This window comes from Capra hircus, assembly GCF_001704415.2.
Source record: "Capra hircus breed San Clemente chromosome X unlocalized genomic scaffold, ASM170441v1, whole genome shotgun sequence".
Taxonomy (NCBI): Eukaryota; Metazoa; Chordata; class Mammalia; order Artiodactyla; family Bovidae; genus Capra; species Capra hircus.
In genome coordinates, this window is record NW_017189516.1 from 36841263 (window position 1) to 36859621 (window position 18359).

The 18359-nt window shown below is 35.1% G+C and overlaps 1 protein-coding gene across 1 annotated transcript in view; it reads left to right on the forward strand.

The window, feature by feature from the left end:
* Positions 1 to 18359, forward strand: part of DMD (dystrophin) — a gene marked incomplete in the record, with an annotated part of 2117027 nt that overhangs the window by 168357 nt on the left and 1930311 nt on the right. Inside the window, 1 exon segment of the mRNA XM_018043695.1 lies at positions 15455 to 15516. Coding sequence (XP_017899184.1) covers positions 15455 to 15516 — 62 coding nt within the window.

Here is an 18359-nt window from a genome sequence, read left to right on the forward strand (position 1 = left end):
TTAAGTGAGAATATTCACCCAAAGGTCATTATAATGCAGCATTAGCATCATTATTATCATATTTATGGGCAAGGAAACAGGCACGCTCCTAAGAAGTACCGGAGCTATAGTCAAACTGAGATAGTCTGGTTTACAGTTAAAATCACTATATTGTTGTAACACAGGAATGCCATTCCTTTGTAATCTGCTTGGTAAATACTTGGTATAATAAAAGTAATCATAAAAATTGAGAATTATGATGTAATCAGTCTTATAAACTTTGGATAGTATGATTGGTTCTACTTTACAATCATTTAAATGTTCTCTAATCTTAAAGTAATGCTTGTAGTTTGTTGCAAATCCTGCAAATCTAAATATAAGAATGGAAAAATCACCTATCCACAAACTGTTCAAAGTTCATACACTCATAGGAGAAAACCTTTTGCCAGTTGGACTTATGTCTTTTGTAATGACTAGGGTTTTAGTATTTGTAATGATAAAATGAAGAAAATAATTAAAGAAGACTCGTTTTTGACTCAGAAAATTCCTTGAAAACCTCAAACTCTTCTATTGTTTTGTGAAATGTTATCTTTGTAAAAATCTAACTTGTTACTGCAATTTCTAAATCTTTTATAATTTTAAGTTATATTTTCCTCTACAAGTTCAACACAACTGCACCTAAGTGCAAAGGAGGGCGTTAGTTTGGAAACTTTTTAACAATTATTTAATTTACATGCTAACCTAAATCCACATCTACTTAAATTATTTAAGTCAAGACATAGATCAGACTTAGCCATTGCCATTGTGCAGTGTGGAAAGTGTTCTCAGTGTGGTCCTGTCACAAATCTCAGAAAAGAAAGAAATACATATTTTTTAAAAATCCAATAGCATAATGAACTTGAAAAAAAAAGAGAGAAATCTTTCATTAGAAATCTTAGAAAAAGCTGTCAGTAACCACTTGTCATCAGTGTTAGCAACCTCAGGCTGAATAAAAATTGATTGTGGGACTGTACTTTCTGTGCTCTGCTCCTTGGATCATCCATTAGCATTGGCACCTGATTAACTCTCCAAACTGCCTTTTCTTTTGATTAGATCCCAGAACTTCTTTTGTATTCTCAGTATTAATTTTCTGGAATCTGTCCTAAAAGACAAACTCTAATGCTCTTTCACGGACTGCAGAATTTTCCCTGTTTATGCTAGAAAAATCATTGGCCTGTACTCTATTTATACTTTTTGACTTGATCTTTCTCAAACGTTGGCTTAAGACTTCCATATTTGGTGAAGAGGGAATGAATGATTACTCTTTATTTCTGTTTTTTGTGCTTTCAGAATTTGGCACAAGTTATAAATGAACAGTCTCCTACTGACTGTTGTTGTTACAGTAACCCACTGGATTTCCTTAGGACATACTCTCCCCATAAATCATCTTCTAGATGGATTTCAGTCTATGCTAATACTTGGCCATGTATAAGAAAAACATGCTTGCATTAATGTTTAAATTATGAATGATATGATAAGAAGAAAGACCAAGAGGAGAAAATATATTCTAAATAGAAGACTTTGGGGGGCTTTCCTGTGGCTCAGCAGTAAAGAGTATGCCTGCAATGCAGGAGACAAGGGTTCAATCCCTTGGCTGGGAAGATCCCCTGGAAAAAGAAATGGCAACCCACTCCTGTATTCTAGCTCGGGAAATCCCATGGACAGTGGAACCTGGAGGGCTGCAGTCCATGGGGTCACAAAAGAGTTGGCCAGGACTAGTGACTAAACCAACCAACCAAAAAAAGACTTTTAGAAAAAATTTGATACTTGATTTGAAGCCCCTATATCAGTTTATATTAAATTTAGATGTAAACAGTGAATACAAATGTCTTAAATGAGGATACTATGTATATGGTCTGCTATTATGTATTTTATTCTATAGGACATGTTTACCTGCTATATCTAGTATATTCCTCTGTAAGACAGAAAAAAAATCTAAATCTCTGTAACTTATAAGAATAGATATTTATATCCTAGTCCCGTGTTTCCCTCAATCTTTGTATTGAATTCAGGTCAGTTCCACATATGTTTCTCTCCTTTTGGGAACATAGTCTACATGAGGAATGCTCTTCCACCAGTTAAGAAAATAATTGCCAAGAGGAGTGAAAATGCACCATGATTCTTTAGTCCCTAGCACAGAACTGATACACTGTCAGATATACTTGTGTTTCATTGGTCAAGTCAAATCACATGACAAAGTGGGTGAGGTAGGAAGTGTAATCCTCCTAGGTTGACTTATGACAACAAACAAGGAAAGGTAAAAACGAATCATGAAGAAATTATCTGATTGCCTACATGCTCACAAACTTTCAATGAAAATAAGTATATAGTTAGGAAGAATAATTCTATTCACTTATTTTATACTACATCTCTTAAGATTGCACTTAATGCTCTACAGCAGCAATCCCCAACCTTTTTGGCACCAGGGACAGATTTCATGAAAGACAATTTGTCCACAGACCAAGAAGGCGTGGGGATGGTTTCAGGATGATTCAAGCATATTACATCAGTTGTACACTTTATTTCTAATCTAACGCCATTGCTGACCTGACAGGAGGTACCAGTCCAAGGCTCAGAGGTTGGAAACCCCTGCTAGGATACTGCATCAAAATGAAGAGTTTGTAACTATGGTTATTTACTTTTTACAGACTAGAAAACCAAGGCTTTGTGCTTCTTTGTTGTTGTTTAGCCCCTAAGTCATGTCCCACTCTTTTGCAATGCCATGGACTGTGTTCCGCCAGGCTCCTCTGTCCATGGGATTCTCCAGGCCAGAATACTAGAGTGGGTTGCCATTTCCTTCTCCAGGGAATCTTCCAAACCCAGGGATGGAACCCACGTTTCCTGCTGGGTAGGCACATTATTTACCACTGAACCACCTCCTTAAAAGATGCCTGAGGCAAAGCTAATACAGGATCAAATCAAGTAACTTAGGCCCAATACCCATATGGATTAGTTTGCATTACTCAAAAACCTGACTCAAACAAGTACTCCTGCAGGTGGTTCATTTGCACAATAATCCCTGGTAGCTCAAGAGAGAGAGAGAGGCATACATAGTGAGTCAGGAAATGGAGAACAGATAATCTCAGAACTACTGTGGGCCATTGAATAGGAGCCTGAGAGAACGTGGCCAACAACTGTTCTACTGGGATTTTATCCATAGATTTCTGTTGCTCATTTGCTGAGGATTACACTTGGAGGAATTAGATCTCTGTCACTTCTGGGCTGCCCTGCAGATGGGCTTACCAAATGCTCCTAGGATTAGGAAAAGCCCTGATGCAAAGATACAGAGAGATGTGAATGCTTGAGGTTGGAAGTCTTCAGCATCCACAGAATCTGTTCACATTCACAGGTAAATTTAGGGCTGGGTGAAAGAAATAAAGCATGAGACCTGAGCTATATCTACTCTACCATTTTCTTAACCTTTACAGTGCAAGTTTAGCAAATGTACCTTGTGATTTAAATATCCCTTTGTAATACACCCAAAAAAGGACCCCGGGTCTGTTTATAAAGCATCTCATTGACACAGACATTTGGAAATGACCGTTGTGCGCATTTGGCTGATTGCTTTTCTGTTTCAAAAAGAACTGTTTTACAATCCATTAAGATAGGTAAAAATAAACCACAGAATAATGCATTTTTTAAATTTTCTGATAGATACATCGAGCACTTGAAAACTGACTGGGCTGCAGTATGAAAGCAGGCTTCTAGCTAGTGGTTCTGCCACAGTATCCAAGTATTTCTTTCCACCTCTAAAGTACATAAAAAGCCTTGATCTATTTTGATTTATTCTGCCATAATTAGTCCATGATTATTATTTTTAATAAAATAAATGATCTTTTTCATGACATACTACTGTGTATTTCAAGTTTGCATACTAATTAATAATACCCTTCCTTTTATGCATAAAAAGTCTACTCACACATGTTCATGATCAAACAAGATGAGATATTTAAAATCACTTTGTAAATAATAATGCACTGCAAAGATATTCATTATTCCCATTTTGGCTAAACAGATTTCATTCTTTGGGTCATGAGAGGGTGTAATTTATACTAATATAATTTTCTATTCTTTCTTATCTTTCAAATTAAGGAGACTGTAATTACTGCACATTTATAAATACTTTTCTAGGTAGGAGTCATACTGTTAATATGACTCCTACCTAGAAATTGTGTGTATTTTGCAAGGTAATGCAATTTATACAGACAGCCCACAAGAAGTTGTAGTATCAGTTCAGTTCAGTTCAGTCGCTCAGTCGTCTCCGACTGTTTGCGACCCCATGAATGGCAGCACACCAGGCCTCCCTGTCCATCACCAACTCCCGGAGTTCACTCAAACTCATGTCCATCGAGTCAGTGATGCCATCCAGCCATCTCATCCTCTGTCGTCCCCTTTTCCTCCTGCCCCCAATCCCTCCCAGCATCATAGCTTTTTCCAATGAGTCAACTCTTCACATGAGGTGGCCAAATGTACTGGAGTTTCAGCTTTAGCATCATTCCTTCCAAAGAACACCCAGGGCTGATCTCCTTCAGAATGGACTGGTTGGATGTCCTTGCAGTCCAAGGGACTCTCAAGAGTCTTCTCCAACACCACGGTTCAAAAGCATCAATCCTTTGGTGCTCAGCTTTCTTCACAGTCAAACTCTCACATCCATACATGACTACTGGAAAAGCCACAGCCTTGACTAGACAGACCTTGGTTGGCAAAGTAATGTCTCTGCTTTTGAATATGTATAACCAGCAATAAAGTTGTAAAGGTTTTCTCTCTTGATTTTTCTTTAAATTTTCACTATTAATAAGCACCATAGGTCTGTCACATTTCATCTTCACAATTCTGTACCAGGATTTTTATTCTCATGATACAGATGATGTGATGAGGCACAGACAGGATAAGTAACTTGCCTATGGTCATACAGCTAGTGAGAAGTGGAGCTGGAGTTTGAAGCCATGCTCTTTCATGCTGGAACAAACATGTTTAAGCACTGACCCTTACTGTAGCTGAGACATATTCTTGGTGTCAGAATGGAATTTGTACCACCTACAACATGGCACTCTCCTAACTCATGCTAACTTTTTGTATACTCTTGTAGTTCCAGTTTTCTCTTTGTTACAATAACAATAGCTTCATTGTTTTTAGTCCCATTTCATGGTAAATTCTATAACCATGATAAAAATAGTTTCGCAATTTTTGCATTGAGTTTTCAATATGTATGGAATTATTGGTTATTTTATGACTATGCAGTGGTATGATTATGTAAGATTCTGACCATAACTCCAGTTTGCTAATATAGCATAAATTCTATGATTAAGTGCCAGGAGATGGGAGGGAACTTTTAAGCAATATAAGCTGACACAGCTGTTCAAATTATTATCTCAACCCATCAACTCCCTACCATAAGAAGTAGTTGACCTACATGAGAAAGAAGTAACATTTTCAGGGGAGGTAAAGGTTCAGGCAGGTCATCTGTAGCGTCTTACATTGTGTTAGAAGCCACAACAGTCAAGAGGAAGTAAAGAGCAATTTCATTATATTCCAGAATGTAATTCACCTAGAAAAATCAAAGTAAAATTTTTGCAGTAAGTATTGTCTATTTTTCATTCCACGTAGTGATGAAAATAAGTGCTTCATTCCAAATACCAAATTGTGAGAGAAGATATTGCAACATGATTTTATACTTAGTGGGTGCTCAATGGATATTTTTGGAAATGAAGACGGAAAGTGTATAATTAACAGAGCAGTTTGAGCAGTATGGCAAAGTGGCAAGAAAAATAAAACATTAGCCTGGGACTCATTAGATGTAGAATTTAATTATGGAATAGTTAATCATTTGGTTTGTTCGACCAGTTCTTTTTAAGAACCTATTTCTGCTTGAAGATACCATGTTGAGTGCCAGGAGTTAAAAAGACATAGTGATCCTCCATTCTAAATATGGTCACATATAGAGGGTGATGGGTGATGTGTAAGATGCTATATAGAAGAGTGTAAACTATTTACTATACTAATAATACAGTTTGAAATATACTAGAGTACGTATATATCAGAAAAATCGATTGATGACTTCTGCCAAGAAGATAAGGGTGATTATGAAAGTTCTTCACATTTGAATTTGATCTTAAGAGTGAGAGTTCTCAGATCACATTCCAAGGACTGCATGCACAAGGGACTATAATGAGAAAGTGTGTGGCTTATTCACAGAGACATTTGGCATGTGTGCCTAGGGTAGACCTGGTAGGTATGTGTGCAGAGGGGTAAAGGGTGTGTGTGTGTGAGTGCCAACAGGCACGATAAATATTAAGTTTAGAAAGACATTTGGAATCAGATTGTGAAGGCCCTTGTATCTAGCTTTTAACCTCAGGACAAGCATTTTTCAAACTTGCATATTAACTCACGAGTTACTTATTTCGTTACTAGATGGATGATGGTGCCATTAATTGGCAGGAGGAGTTGGATATGTGAATTTATTTGGGAAGATGAATGATATTGTTAAAGTTCCTGCAGGACATCTAGATAGAGGTGTAAACTGGAGTCAGCTATGTCAGCGTGAAGATCAGGACATTAATCAAAATGAAAAATATAGCTTTAGGTATCATCAGTATCAATATATAGTGGTGGTGGGGAGGGAGAGAGGAAGTCACTTTGCTTAGGAAGAATAAGCATAGTAGAATAAGACAAGAAGAGACAAAAGATAGATAGGACCCTGGGAGAATGCTGACATTGCCAGGGTGAATGGCGAACAGGTCACTGGAACAGATTAGCAGACAGCCCTTGTGTTGGAAGGTGAACCAGGAATCAATGATATTTCAGAAGCTCAGAAAGCTTGTGCAGTCTTTCTAGTAATATCATTCACTAGAGGGATGGATAGGGAAGCCTAGTGTGCTGTGGTCCATGGGGTGGCAAAGAGTTGGACATGACTGAGCAACTGAACTAATTAGGGATTTCAGTTATTACTTTCCAGTTGCCTTGTAACTCCTACATTTTGTTTTCAACTCAGATTTCTCTCTTGCACTTTAGGTTCCAGTATGTAACTACCTACCACCTATATCCTTCTTGTCCCAAAACACTCCAAACTCATTATTTCCCAGTTCTTCCCATACTCTCATTATATATACAGACCCTGAGCTCTTCCTGAGCACTCTAGACTCCAATTTGAGTAATTTAACATCATTGGCTCTACCTCTCCCAGATTTCCTACCTCCACCTCTAATTAATAATTAGTTCTTATCAGTCATACCTATGAGTTCCCTGTTGGCCCAGTGGTTAGGATTCTGTGGCTTTCACTGTCATGGGCTGGCTTGATCCTTGGTTGGGGAACTGAGATTCCACAAACTGCATGGTGTGGCCAAAAAGAAAAAAAAAAAAGTAGTGATCTTATCACTAATATCTATTAATTACATCTTTCCTGTGTTTCCCTCTCTCCAGTCCCACTGTAAGTCATCAGTACAGACCATCACCACTTCTCACATTGATTTTAGTTATAGCAAGCTAAATTGGTTTCCTTGATTCCAGTTGTTGTTGTTGTTCAGTCGGTCAGTCATGTCTGACTCTTTGTGACCCCATGGATTGCAGCATGCCAGGCTCCTCTGTCCTTCACTGTCTCCTGGAGTTTGCTTACATTCCCGTCCATTGAGTCAGTGATGATTCCAGTAACCTCTTCTAACATATTGCCTATACTGTGAAATCCATTTCTAAAAGCAAACCTATATTGTCATTGCCCTACTTCAATTCTGGTTCGGTTTCTAACTGCCTTCTAGCTAAAGTTTATGGCTCTTTATAATTAGACTCATCTCTGCCACTTTTGTCCTCCTCCTCTTTCTCTAGTTCCACAAAAGGACCACACACTCTCTCTCATATACAAATAGCTGCACCTGGTCTTTTTATTGTCTTGAGTTATTTTCCACCTTGTATGCTTCTATAATCTTTTTCTTTCTTTTTTTTTTTTTTTTTTTTTGCTTCTGTACACTTGATTGGGCTTCCCTGGAAGTGCAATAGGTAAAGAATATACCTGCAATGCAGGAGATGCAGGTTCAGTCCCTGGGTCAGGAAGATCCCCTGGAGAAGGAAATGGCAACCCATGCTGGTATTCTTGCCTGGGAAATTCCATGGACAGAGGAGCCTGGTGGGCTACCCCCATGGGGTTGCAAGAGTCAGACTTAGTGACTAAATCACCATCCTCTTGATTAACATTCAGAACTCTGCTGAGATGTCACTTCATCAAGGAGGCAGTGGATTTGTCAAGTTAGTTCCCTTCCTAGAGGCTTATGACAAAGCCCTATATTTTCTGTATTTAGGAACTTATCGGTGTATCTACTATCTTCATTTTAGGGTATGTTTCTCTCACTATGCTGTAAGACCGAAAGGACAGGAACTTAATTCTTTTACACAGTGGAATTTCTACCACCTAGCACGTGTCAGTATGTACTTCAGTGGATAGTCTTAAAGAGGAAAGGCTGTAATAGTTTCCTCTTGATGCTATAAAAATGACCACACACATAGCCACTTAAAACAACACAAATTTATAATCGAACAGTTCTTCAGAACTTCAGGTCAGAAGTTTGCAATTGGCCTCGTTGGGCTCACATGAAGGGTCAGCAGAGCTGTGTGCCTTCTGGCAGCTCCTGGGAGAATCTGTTTCCTTGACTTTTCCATTTTCTAGAGGCTGTTCATGTTCTTTAGCTCATGATCCTCTTCCTCCATCTTCAAAACCAGCAACACTGGGCCAAGTCTCTCTGCCATCTCTCTGATTTGCCCTCTTCGGCCTCTCTCTCTCCCCCTCTTAAAGACACTTGTCATTATGCTGGGCCCACCCAGAAAACCCAAGATAATCTTGCTGTCCAGTATGAGCTGGTTAGCACATCCAATTCCATCTGCAACCATAATTCTCTTTTAAACTAATTTATATTTAGCCTATTTTAAAATAATTAAGTTTTAACAAAACTTATTCATAGATTCTAGGGATTAAGATGTGGACATCTTTGGAGGACCATAATTCTCTCTACAAGTTAACAGAATCAGTATCTGTAAAGAAGAAAAATGAGAAGAGTTCTGAAAAGTAAATTTGGTCTCCAGTATCTTGAAAATACCTTTACTGAGCTCTACTATGTTACACTTTCAATGCTTACTGCTTGGGAAGACAGCTATAACCCAGATAATCACTGTCTTAGAAATTAGAAAGGATATAGGCAATGTTATTAAGAAAATCTTTTATAGGATGATGAACAGTGGAAACTGTATTACGCTGACTGTCCAGCGAGTGAAAAATAAGGAAACATTTTTGACACTGTTTTTTCTCTTCTTTGTATAGTAATTTAATTATTTTAGACCACCTTATTATAAAATGACCATGAATGTCACCTTCGGCCCAATGTTCTATAGTCCTGTGATCAAAAGCTATTACTCAGATTTAATGGAAGCATTTTTCATGCCAATTTCCATTCTACTCTCCTCCACTTTGCATTGCCATTTTGTAGCATTAATAACATGGTAAACCCATTTTCTAAATATGTCCTGAGTTTGGAGCCTTCCTTCATAATGTTCCACAGTATCACATAATCCTATATAATGTTTACCATTAATCTTCTGCATTTCTCATTTCCTTTTTCCTCATTTTTGGTGGAAGCAGAGAATGAACTGACTCTAATAGCTCTTCCATATTGCTTAATAGTCCTATCTTTGAGGTGAAATAAACTCATGTCCCTTCATTTTTCTTCCCTATGTGCATTTCCAAATTGTTCTCAAATTTAATGTTTCCTTCTCCTCCTAAAGTTCTATTTTCTGGGTAACTTAAGAGATGAGACTCTTCAGTTAACATTAACTAGCACCCAAGAAAGTATCAGTGACATTTAAAAGAAAATGTTTTCCTAGCAAAGATTGTGATTAACTGTCTTGTGAAATAAGGATAATTTCTGATATTCTTATAACTGGGTAGGTTTTTTCCCCCAATTTTTTAAATTATTTCACTCATGTTGTCTTATGTGGTAGCATATAAGGGATCATGTCATGGAGACTACCCATAATCTTACTCCCACCTCTCTTTGTAATTTCATCCCATTCTGCTCCCTTCTTCCCATTTTAGAGTGCAGGGAAATTGTATATAATGGAGAGCATGCGCTTTTGGTTTCCTATCTCCCTGCCTTTGCCCTTGGTATCTTCTCAATAAGATTCATCTTCCCCTTTACACCTTTTCTTCTTTCCCTATTTTTGCTCACCTTTCTAGATTAAATGTAGCCATCACCTTCCAGAAAATGTCTTCCCTAATATCCATGTGGCTACATATCCCTTTCTTTGTGCTCCTGAAGTACCCTTTGAGTGTAGGTACCCTTAATTATGCAAAATGTTTAATATTTACCCATCATATGTCATTTTCTACTATGCTGTGAACTTTGGTAAAAAAAGGAGTCTTGTTTATCTTCTTGATCATTAGTACAGTGACCAGCATATACTAAGCATTCTGTATATAATATTCTCTATACATCATTGCATAAATAAATGAATTCATGGCATCTCAACAACAGTTCCATGAGTGAAAAAGCAATGCATGTCCTCAATTCACAGATAAAGGCCACCAAACTAATAAGTTCTACAGTGGAAATTGAGACCTAGTGCCTTAATTTTACATTCTCTCAGCTTGCCCAGTATCATTTTTGTGCAGTAACTCACTCTTGTGAATCACTAAGATCACAATTTAATTATCCCACTTTTATAGGGGATTGAGGGTCTCAGGGATATAAAAGTTAATAACAGGGTGAAAGGTCTTTACACTAATTGTAAAAAATATGAAAGAACAGATTTATTGAATAAAAAGATTTTATTAGAAAGGGTTAATTGATTCTGAGATGAAATATAGCTTTTGTGTATAGCAGAAAGCTAATTTTATATGGGCTTTCCCCACAGAGAGAATAAAATAAAATGTTGGTCACTTTTTGCAATATAGGAACTAGTAGTTCTTCATTCTTTGATATCTCCATAGAAGTTTTCATGTAACTTTTTCTAAGAGGGATTTTTCTTCCTTGCCTCTCACATTGTTATACTCAGGCATATTTGTATTAGTAGAAGAAAATCACTCATAAACAAACCCTAGAGAAAATGAAACAAAATATATGTTTCTTAAAATAATTAAATAGGAGTATATAGTCACTTCCTGATAAAACAGTTGTCACTTGATTCTTTTCTCCTCTCTCTTAATGATTTCATGTTAATATCTCCTACTATAGATTGTATATCTACAATAACATACTCGTATCAAAATAGTCTCTATAAGCTCTGTAACAATGTATATATATATATAGGTTTATATGTGTCAACTTTAACTATGAATGTATATATAGGTGAGCATGCTTAAAATGGTCAACTTTTAAGTAATATGAGAAATTATAGTAGAAATAGATTTAACTATGCTATGCTGTGCTTAATCACACAGTCATGTCCAACTCTTTGCGACCCTATAGACTATAGCCCACCAGGCTCCTCTGTCCATGGGGTTTCTCCAGGTAAGAATACTGGAGTGGGTTGCCATGCCCTTTTTCAGGGGATCTTCCCAAACCAGGGATCAAACCCAGGTCTCCCACATTGCGGGCAGATTCTTTACCATCTGGACCACCAGGGAAGCCCAAGAATACTGGAGTGGGTGGCCTATCCCTTCTCCAGGGGATCTTCCCTACCTAGGTGTTGAACCGGGGTCTCCTGCATTGCAGGCGGATTCTTTACCAGCTGAGCTATCAAGGAAGCCCCAGATTTAACTATAGACAAGTATAAAATTTTAGCATAATAAGAACAAAGCAAAAATTGAAAAAAAGACCACTTGGGAACATATATTCGTTCATTGACTAAGCGTAAGTAGCTTAACTTACAATAGTGATTTTTAACTTGGATTTCATGGAATCTTTGGCAGGGAGGTCAGTTAACCTCATAAACCTGTATGTAAATATGTGTGTATAGGCATTTTTTTTCTGTCGAAAAGGATTATTTTTTTTAAAATCAGATGATCAAATGGAATCCATGACTTGAAATGTTTAAAAACTGCTAATATATGACCTCATTCTAATTAATTTTATTTATCAAGTGCTTGATAGATACATGAGCAGAGAATAAAAACAAGTATTTTGGAAAAAGTAGAAACATATAGAATAAATAAATGTATAAATTATGTTCTGTTTCATTAGTAATCAAGCATATTCAAATTATAGCAAACATCAACTATCTCTTTATATCTAATAAAACCACATTTATCCAAAAATACAAGCAAAACTTTGCTATCAACAGTATAAACTCACACTTTCTGATACCACTAAAAATTGTTATGACCATTGGGAAAGCAATATGATATTATTTAGTAAAAACCATAAAATTTTCCATAAAGTTGACTCAGTAATTTCTTCTAAGACTGTTATACAGCAGAAGTTGGAAAAGAATTCATGAAGATGTTCATTATGATGGAATGTCTAATAGCAAACAAAAGGAAAAGGTAGCCCATGTGGTGTTTATGGTAAAATAAGTAAAAAAATAAAATGCAGCATATTATTGTGGCTAGGTAATATTCATGTTTTGGGAGGATTGTGATGTGCAGACACATAACTTTTGGTGATCCTTGTATATTAAAATATTTTTGTCATACTAATAAATGACAAAAATTGAAACAACAAATAATAATTAGCACATTATTATATAAAATATTTATAAGCAAATCATACGGTATCATTAAATGGTTCAGTTTTCACTTCTAGATAAACACATGTAGACATGTAGGCTGTTCACTCTAAAATTCCAGGATGTCATTCCCATAGGTTACAACATGCATGGAACACCCTGGGTTGTTCAAAATAAGGCTCTAAATTCATGACTATTTTTTATTTGTGTTAATATGTTCACCTTTTATGACCCTGATCACCTTGTAGCAGTCCATATTATCTATACAGTCGTAATGTAACATGGTCACTGTGAAAAGCCATGGACTTTGATTCAGATAATCTATAGCAGTTCATCTCTGTCACTTGTCAGTTTTATTTCTTCTGAGCTTGTAGTTTTAATGTATAAAATGGTAAATTACATATGGGCTAATTGAAATAGTGTATGTAAAACAGCTTTGTAAACAATAAGATAGTAATGTTATATCTTATAATAATGATAAAATTAGTATTATTAATATTTGTCATTTTAAAGAAAATAAATGTTACTATACAAAAAGAAAATATTAGCAGGTAATCCATGGAAGGCATATTTTTCTTGCATTAAAAGCGAAAGAGGTACAAGAGTACATTTAGTGAAGATGTTTATATGATGAAGCTCACATTTAGTTCTTTTTACACAGCAAATGCATATTTTGCACATAATGTCAAGGTTTCCCTTCTGCCTTCAAGGCCTATCTAAAAATTGTTCTTTGTACATATAATCAAAAACAATAAAAATATTGCTTTACTACCCACTTTTCATTTAAAAGCATCTGGAAAAAAATCTCTTCAAAACACCCTCATATTCAGCTTTTGGTGAAGATGTTTGGGTATGTTTTAAAAACCTCTGGATGAATGCTTTCAAATGACTCATTCATTCTCCCATGTCTGACAAATAGGATATATATGCACATGTAGGAAAAATAAGTGGAATTGCAAATAAGGTTATTAAGTTTTGTGAATATAAGTGTATGTCATTGAGAAATGGACCTGTACAGACCTGTCTTTCTTTATAGCAAGTCAGTGAAAAAGGTTAAATCTTGACCATCTGAAATTGTTTATTAATTATTATTATTATTATAAAGAGTAGTATTAGATTTATGGCAGTAATATTCAAAAGAAGCTAGATTAGGTTTAAAAGCTATTAGTATCTATTTTTATTTATTCACACTTGTCAACAAAGGAAAGATTTCTATGTTATAGCTATCATGTATCCTCTACTGTGTGAATAATGTTGATATTTGACCATACACAGTAGCTGTGGGACTAACACAAATAAGGAGGGAGTATTTTGTGATGCTAAATAACATTTTCTCATCTAGGAAAATGGTTTTAGGTTTATTATTTTTCCATTATTCTCTTTTATATTGCTTAAGAATATCTACTTATAGATTAATAATACTCTAAAGATAAACAGACATTCTTAATGCATAGATACGTGTGTTATAGGAAAGTGATTGTTTACTGTATATCATCTGTTTTCAGAAGCAGTGGAGATTGACTACTGAAAAATAATATGAGAGCAAATGAGGTTGTTTCCTGAGGGCATTTTAATAAGGGTTCTTTTGACCCATGTAAATAAAATATGAAATGTCTCAATTTTAAGTCTCTCTCACGTACACTCATTTATTCAACATTGACTAATATGATTGCATTTACAGTAATTTCAAGATAAGCTTCAGCATCAAAAAAGCATTTTAATAAATCACAATTGATGATTTTCCTGTCCATTGGACTCAATACTAACTTCTGGCTTTAGAAAAAAGAGATAATTTTTAGAAGCTTGAATTCTGTGAAGCTCTTTCTTAATAATTTTCCACCCTAATCTCTTGGTGTAAGAAGTCCTTGGGGATTTTTCCTTTGAGTATATTTGTATACATAATCCATGAAGAGTATCATTTGCATTTTGATTTGAAATTTCCTGACTTTAGATGAAGAGAAGTGCTAGAAATTTTGTAGTTTTACGATCCCCCTTCCTCTAATGTATTCACATATTGATCAAATATTTTCTGAGCTCTTAATTTGTGCAGACAATATGCTGGGTTCTGGGGTACAGAGATAAGCAAGCCATGCTCCTGTTCATCAGGAAACCTCTCCTATAATGAGAAAAGCCTATGTTAGGGGCCTGTGTTAGAGTATGCAGGTATTACAAAGGAGGGAAAAATAATTTCCTCATGGACTGGGAATGGGGCAAGAGGAAAAGCTCAGGAATAGTTTATGGGAAGAAATAATAGACAATTATTTCTTTTGATTCTATTGGAGCATCTACTCATTATAGTTGTTTTGTTGGTGTTTAGTCACTAAGTTGTGTCCAACTTTTTTGTGACCACATGAACTGTAGCTCACCAGGTTCCTCTGTCCAAGGGATTTCCCAGGCAAGCATACTGGAGTGGGTTGCCATTTCCTTCTGCAAGGGATCTTCCAGACTCAGGAGTCGAACCCACATCTCCTGCATTGGCAATTAGATTCTTAACTATTGAGTCACCAGGGAAACACCACTATTAATAAATAGTATCTTTTCTAATGCTTTTATATAGTATTTGAATGAGTATGGACTTGACTGTATCAATTATTTTTCAGATTTCATTTTAGTTCGGATGCTCAGTAGCAACATCACTCATGTTCAATTTCATTATCAGTGAATTTACTACTAAATATAAAATAACACTTATGTATATTAACAGAAAGTTATTTTGGTTGTAAAATATGAGTGATATCCAAAGTTGCTTCTTAACACTATCCCTTTGTCTTTCTTTTTTCTTTTTACATTGTAGATGAAAGAGAAGATGTTCAAAAGAAAACATTCACAAAATGGATAAATGCACAATTTTCTAAGGTAAGGATATTTTGTTGCTCCTCTATTGAAACATGATGCTGATTTTTCAAAATGAACTCTGTATCTGTGTGATTTAAATGTCCATATTGTTTTTCTCATAGTCATCATTTTAACTGTGCAAATCTGGGAATATTATATTGACTTTTAATTAAGGAAGAAGCAACAGAATATGTGGTAAAGAGAAATTATTTAATTTGATAAAACATATCTTTGATTCTTCTTCATAATATTAATTTCTTTAACAACATTAAGTCACCAGAGAATTTTGTCAGCAATCTTCATCAAGTAGCTGGTATATGTCATACACTAGAAGAAGACAGGAGAAATCTTTATTGTTCTGAAAACAATCATTTCATTGGTCCTTTTTGATCTTTACAAAGTATAAGAAAAATGAATAGGCTATTTGGCCCCAATGATAAGTTTCTTCTCTTTATATGTAGACATCAATCCATACTCCTAATATTTATTTATTTTGCAAATGCAACTAACTCGTGATCAATAGCACAATTCTAGATAATTTTTACATGAACACAGAGTAAAATATTCTTACCTTGAAAGCTACCATTAAGAGTGAAATATAAGGCGTTTGCTGTGGGTTTCAAGGTTAGAAAGACTTGATTTATATTTAATAATTGTGGACTGGGCAAATCAGTCAAATGTTTTGTAAGTCAGTTTCCTCATCCTTCTATTGTGTGTGTATGTGTGTGTGTGCGTGCGCCTATATAATCAGTCAAATACAGATAATGGAAGTATAAAACTAATAAAATATGGATCTTATATGCAAGCCTTTAAGAGAAGTAAAATGGTGGTAATGGTTATTTTGCATGTTATTGTGATGATTAAAAGAGGTACACTGTGCGAGAATTTCTAGCACAATGCCTGACACTCTTAATATATATAAATTACTCTTTTCTTGAGCCTGTCTCACTTTGTGAAAATCTTGGCAGTAGATCCAAAAAATCTACTGTAAGATAGTCTAAAAAGTGTTCCCTTTACTATTTCAAAAGGTTTTAGAGTATCATCCATTCTTTGTGGTATTTGACAGCAGAATTGCACCAGGTACTATTTAGTATATTGGCAAGAAGTAAAGTTACTGAATTTTAACTAATCAAATTTCATTTATATTTACTTGCTGAGGTATTTAATAAGTTGCTGTTATAGAAATTTAATAAACATAGGAATGAAATATATTTTAAAAATCTCAACATTTTTAAAGTGAAGTGGCATGCAAATAATATAAAAAGAGCAAATTATAATAATACAAATGAAAAATAAACTCAGAAATATTTAGGATAGGAACTTACAATTCTGAGAATATTTATCAGATAGCTGTGTATGGTTTAATCGCTATATCTAGTGGCCTCATTGAAATTTTCTTAATTTCGGAACTTTGTAGCAGACAAGAGATAAAAGCTTTCAAACAAATCTATCAACAAATCAAAAGTATAGAGACTTTTTCATAATAATAATGTATGTAATAACAATAATAATAATGTATTCTGAATGTTTGAATTAAACTAGTTAATTTAATAAGGGTTGTAAACATGATAGACATTGTGAATTCTCATTTCGACAAATCTAAATAGATCAGTCTCTGTACATTGACATTTCTAAGTGTTGTTTACCATAATGCATGTGCTAATAAACAAAAGTAGTTTAATATCTTATATTCTGTGAAACATTGTGAGCACTGTCTTAGGCACTCCCTACCCTAAGGAGCCCCCGTATTTTAAAAGCTGTGGAATAATCACACACATGAATGTGTTTACTATTTTTTTTTAGAAATAGCCAGCCCCCAAATTCAACTCCCACTTATTTCATTTATTTTATAAATGTTCTCCCTGAACCTATTAAAGTTGGCCACCATTTTTTTTTAATGCCTGAGCTTCATATTTGGGCATATCCTAGGTATCAGGATTATAAATAAATATATTCATAAAGATAGAGGGAAACTATTTAGAGATAAAATTTATATGAGTATATGTGTGTGTGTGTTGATTTTTCATTTAGAGATCTGAAAGATATTTTCCATGTTACCTGGTTTCTTTTTTGCCATGACTTCAGGTTGGATAACTAAATTTTATCTAGATGCTTTTGAAGATAATGAGAAGAGAAAGCTAATTGATTCAGTTTAAGCTACTTGGTGGTACCAAAAGATAAACATAGCTGTGAGATATGTCATTTGATATATATTTATTTCACTGCTACCTGGAATTGAGCAGAAGTCTAGGCCTGTAGGAGGCACCAAATTAGTTTAAAGTTGAATTTTCTAATCTCATGGAACATACATATTTGGGAGATGTTAGATAATTGCTAAATGGGGTAGCACTAAGTAGTCTCTAGGTAGTCAGAGAAAGCAATACTGAGTTAGAGTGAATCCAGGAACCTTTAGGAAGCAAGCTCTACTGATTGAGAGACTCTAAAGGAAGGAACATCAGAGAGCAAGGCAAGAATGTGTGTTTTCTTTATAACCCTGTTGATCATTACTAGTGCACCAAATACGCATAATAAATACATTTGGTGAGTAGTACAGATAATTAAATATATACTAAATTTAAGAGAAGTGGACATTCTGAATGAAAAGAAAAGTTGAGGAAGGCTTTAAAAAGAGAGAAAAAGCAGTGAAACATTATCATCTGTCTGTGTGGTAAATTGGACAGAGAGAAACACATAGAAAAAAAAATAAAGATGAATATGATGAGGTAAAAGGTTTATCCGTTAGGCATATATACACATATACACCTTTGTATAATATCTGTAAAGTATAGGGAGACAGCAAAGTAGTTTCTGGTTATTTTGTAAAGCTACATAAGGGATAGTTTAAGGGGAAAATGTGATTAAAT